Source organism: Schistosoma haematobium, chromosome 5 (assembly GCF_000699445.3).
Source record: "Schistosoma haematobium chromosome 5, whole genome shotgun sequence".
Lineage (NCBI taxonomy): Eukaryota > Metazoa > Platyhelminthes > Trematoda > Strigeidida > Schistosomatidae > Schistosoma > Schistosoma haematobium.
This window is the reverse complement of record NC_067200.1, coordinates 6699941-6704729: the sequence shown is the minus strand read 5'-3', so window position 1 is coordinate 6704729 and position 4789 is coordinate 6699941. Positions and strand designations below refer to the sequence as shown.

The 4789-nt window shown below is 39.2% G+C and overlaps 1 protein-coding gene across 4 annotated transcripts; it reads right to left on the bottom strand.

Moving 5' to 3' along the window:
• Positions 1-2001: 2001 nt before the first annotated feature.
• RPL10_1 (60S ribosomal protein L10) lies at positions 2002-4498 on the bottom strand (the record flags this gene model as incomplete). 4 transcript variants are annotated; one of them, XM_051217386.1, is made up of 5 exons in its annotated part: positions 2002-2206; positions 3877-4039; positions 4075-4240; positions 4295-4380; positions 4415-4469. In XM_051217386.1, the coding sequence occupies 5 exons, from the start codon at positions 4435-4437 to the stop codon at positions 2033-2035; spliced, it is 612 nt and encodes a 203-aa protein (XP_051064779.1). In that variant the 3' UTR covers positions 2002-2032. The 4 variants fall into 4 exon arrangements, with proteins under 4 accessions (XP_051064779.1, XP_051064777.1, XP_012802389.2 ...); XM_051217384.1 differs by having other exon boundaries at positions 4075-4380; positions 4415-4498; XM_012946935.3 differs by having other exon boundaries at positions 4075-4383; positions 4415-4437.
• Between the last annotated feature and the right edge of the window lie 291 nt (positions 4499-4789).

The following is a 4789-nucleotide window of genomic DNA, read 5'->3' as shown; positions in this document are numbered from 1 at the left end:
TTTGGTCGTTCTTCCATCACACTTATACACATCCATAACCGCTATCCAAAAGTAACCGGCCAATCCCAATCACACACATTCATCCCATCACTACGTAAGAACACAGTATTTATCGCCCGTGCCCAAAATCCGGAACCACCCAGACCTGATGAGCAACGCGCGAAACAATTTCGCATTTCTCCTTGAGACTAAAGCACATACGAGCTGCTTCATCTCTACACAGAAATGCCAGCATTATCACCACCATCACAAACAATCACCTCAACACACTCTTCACATATAAACTAAACCAACAACATTTACACACACACACACTCCAACACACAAAATATTCCGCCTCATTCAAACCAATATCGCACACCCATCCAACAACACTCAATATTTCCACTCCACAAATTCTATCATTTTCAGCTTCATCACAACTACTACGACCAACGGCACCATCACTCAGCACGATCAAGCGCAACAATCCCAAACGTCATCAAGCACACAAGCATCTACTCCATCAATTATGCAAAGTCATATCCAGGTAAGTACATGCACACACACACACACACACACATATATATATATATATATACTATAACAAATTTAGCATGGATCCTGTTGCCTGTTTCAATTGCATCGGAAACAGCCAGTACATCACATGCATCTCTCAATCTCGGATGTGCTTCAAAGCAAACCTGAACACAGATTTGCAAGCGACCACATCCACACTCAACCGCCACCTCACTCACTCCTCCATTCACCATCATTTATAAATATTTATATATAAGTGCACACATATGTACATGCACACATTACACAGTAATCATCACCTTCACCGACGACGACAACAACAACACTCGCGGTTAACACAAATCAAACTACCAATCATCAGCACACTCAACTAATTCATACAACACGACATAGCTCAACATCACAGACCACTTCTTCACGTATACAATCATCCATGCATGTGGCTAGTGTGAAATACTACAGCACGTCATGTATAGTAGGTGGCGATATACGCAGTGTATACTTATGTGAAAATTTTCTAGGGATTTCAAATTTTTATTGTGGTGTAATTAGTGATGTATAATGCTGAGTTGTGGTTAAGGTGACTTCGACTGTCTGTGTTCGTTAGTCATTTTTTCTTAACGTATGCTGGAGAATTGTAAATACATAGGTTGACATTTAACTTTGGAAGCTATTCTGGAGACATATTACTAGAATGAACTGGAATACAAATCTGTGTTATCCTCGACTATGATTGGTCATTCGATTTTGGAGGTTGTTTGACCTCTGATTGGGTTATTGAACTATTGGCCCTTATTTCCAGTCCACTACTCTGTCAATAGATTTAGGTCCTCCTGTGACCCTAACATCTAGTCATTCTCGGAGATCATTATTCAAAGCCCTAGTACAGCCAAGTGTTGAGACTCAGCTCTCCTTCTTGAAATGCTGTCACATGGCCACGCGTATTCAGCCGCTACGTGGTAAGTCCTCACTATTTTCCGCTGCGGGTGTTTTGCGAAATCGAGGATAAAAAGCGGATGTTCGGTGCTTTTACCGGGTTGGTGGATATGGAGGATCCACACAACAGAGTTGAGAAACCTTGATTGCAAACCAATGGTGAATATGAGCTCCAGAATTTTGAGGGAACAAATGACGTATGGACCAATTATTGGTAACCGGCTATCATGGGACTGCATCTCCTGACATTGCTACAGTTTTGTGGATTAGACCTTCAAACCGAAGGCTCAGTCTGTGACCCCTTAAGAAAACCACCTGCTTCAGTTTCGGCACCCATGGAGTATCACAGCCCACACACAAACCATGTGACTTGTGTGGCGCAATGTATTCAGTGTTTCTTTGTAACAATATATGTGTCCAAATAAAATTCATAACCTAATGTTATGATGTTCAGATGTATAATTTTGCTTTTCATATGATCGCATTGAGTGGAACTAACAGACTAATAAATCAGTCACACAGCCGAAAGAGTGAAAATTTCAAGAATTATTACCAAATATGTATTGTAGTCTTATTTTTATACAGTGATTCCAGCTAGACGTGCCTGTGTTTGTTTCCATTGTTCTAAGGGGCCATGAGGAGGAAGGTACTTCACACCAACACCGTCCGAAACTAGTTGTCCTTTGGCACGCATTTCGTTAAAACTAGTTCTAGGCCATTTTGTGAATCCCCAGTTACGTGACACGGCTATCTATTGATTTAGATACAAATACATCAAGACAAATAATAAGATTTATGTTAACATAAACTTAAGATCCTAATGATTTGGGTAGGATTCGGGATACAATGGTATAAAAAGTTCGAGGTTTTTGATCATACAACTGTCATAAGTTTGACAAGAATACGTAAGAGTTTGAGACTAAAGTGTAGGTCATGACATATTTATCAGTTACGGTGATATTGTTATGGAAGAGTTGGGAAGTACACAATCAGATGTGTCCTAGTACTAAGGTAACTGAATTGGAAGACGACTTAGCAGATTGGCCCAAGTATTTCAGTTGGGTAGCTCGATATGACCAAATTTGTACAAGTGTAGATCGCAGCTGGAAAATGAAATAGTAAAACGTCACAACCAGCAACCCTTACGACATCTCACCCATTAACCAAAGTAAGCATTGGTATTATCAAGTCTATGGCTAGTCTACTTACTTACTTACGCCTGTTACTCCCAATGGAGCATAGGCCGCTGACCAGCATTCTCCAACCCACTCTATCCTGGGCCTTCTTTTCTAGTTCCATCCAATTCTACTTAGATGACAAAAATTAGCTTTTGCATATAACATACCTGATCCGCTACAAAATATTTGTCAAAAGTCATGGATTAGACATAAAACGAGTCACAAACTCAAATTGTCAATAATAAAGTGACTATAAAACGGATATCGGGTGTATATGCTTAGTACTTTGTTCATGAATGAAAAAAGTATACACCGAAGTAATGTATATTATCACCCAAGAATTACTGTCTAAAAAGCTAGTGAACTTGCACCGAACAAATACATTAACTACGAATAATAGTTTAGAAAGGTAAGCTTGTATCAAAATGGCCATAGTTCACGTAAATGAACTTTGATTATTTGACTTTATTATTGCACATCGAACTAAACCGATGACAGCATCATCGGTCCTTGAAATGTGCATCATATAAAAAGAAGAAAATTACTAACAATACGATAATGGATACTCAAGTTTGTAAAATATTTGCCAACGATTTTTGAGAGCAAACTTATGGATGAACTACGGATACAGCAACTGTTTGCTTTTCTTAACGGAAATGTATATGTTAGGACAAGGCCCATACAAGCAATTCTGGGTCGGTATTTTTATTCCCATTCTGAAAGGTAACTACGACTTACTCGAACCACAAAACTGTATCAAAGCGGCCATAGTTTGTGTGAATAAACTTGACCATTTGATATCACTATCGCACATTAAAGCAAACCAACGAGCGTCGTCGATCCTTGAAATGTGCATCACATAAAACCTGAGAAAACCTTGCATTTCGTAAGTTACCCACAGTATATAACAGCCTTTTAGAGGACAAGCTAGTTACAGGAGACTAGACACAACAAACATCCATTCGGTTGTCATCACACTACAGTAGCAAAAAAGGATGAATCCTAAGAGACTGATTGATAGACTCAGTGATAAGATTAGGCGATGATAGTGATCCTAGTGAAACCTACAAGTCTTACGTGCAATTACGAATAAGAGGCAATGTTTGGACTTAAGGCTTTTAAATGTTCAATACGGTAATCTATTAAATTTTGATAATAGGAACGTATTGAAAGAATCGACACTGTCGTCATTTAATGTCGAATGTTCACAATAAATCTACACACTCAGTATTCAAATACTTACTTTTTGCCGACCTGGGAATTTCATTTTGGCACGTCTGAGAGCTTCAACAACTTGAGCTTGATGTTGATCACGAGCACGAACTGACATTATAACTTGTCCAATATCAACGCGTGCAACTGTCCCCTGGGGTTTTCCGAATGCACCTCTCATACCTGTTTGCAAACTAAGCACAAATGTTAGGGATGAAGGAGTGAGTACCGATCAGCCCCAGCACACGAAAGCATTTTATTGATGCGGATCACATGAAATGGATGAACGCGTATCCGACCATGGAATGAATCTTTCCCACAATGCTTCAACAGATACTTGTTTGCACAAATACGAGCAGCTTCTAATGCTTCACTGGACAGCTGTTCGTATTCATCTGATATCATATGAACACATAGAGGAAATTCTTCAACGTCTGCTTTTTTCTTACCCAGATCAAAGATTCGAATCTTTGGGTCTGGGACACCACGACAAAATCTTGACTTAGGATAAGGTTTATTTTTGCAATATCGATAACTACTAAATGTAACCAGTAAAGGAAACTACATACCATCTAGCAGGTCTCCGGCCCATCTCGACACCCACGACTGAAGTCACGCAAATGCAAACCTAAACAAGGTTCAATGCACAATAGCTGAATAATGCATAAAGACAACATTCAATATACAGTCTTCCTTAATGAAGACAATAGGTCGATTGGATTATTTTAATATACGAAGCATTTTTCAAGTGAAGATCGTATTTCGCTTTGAAAGCGTGCACAGACTGAGTTGATATCACTTGTCACAGCACATTCCAGTTGTTAACCGCTCTCTCTCTCTCTCCTCATTCAGATGTGACTTTTGGAGTTCCTTTCTACAGTTTTCATGGTCTAACATATTATGACAAGCTCTCATACCTCAAAAAACTTACGGTTACGTTGAGT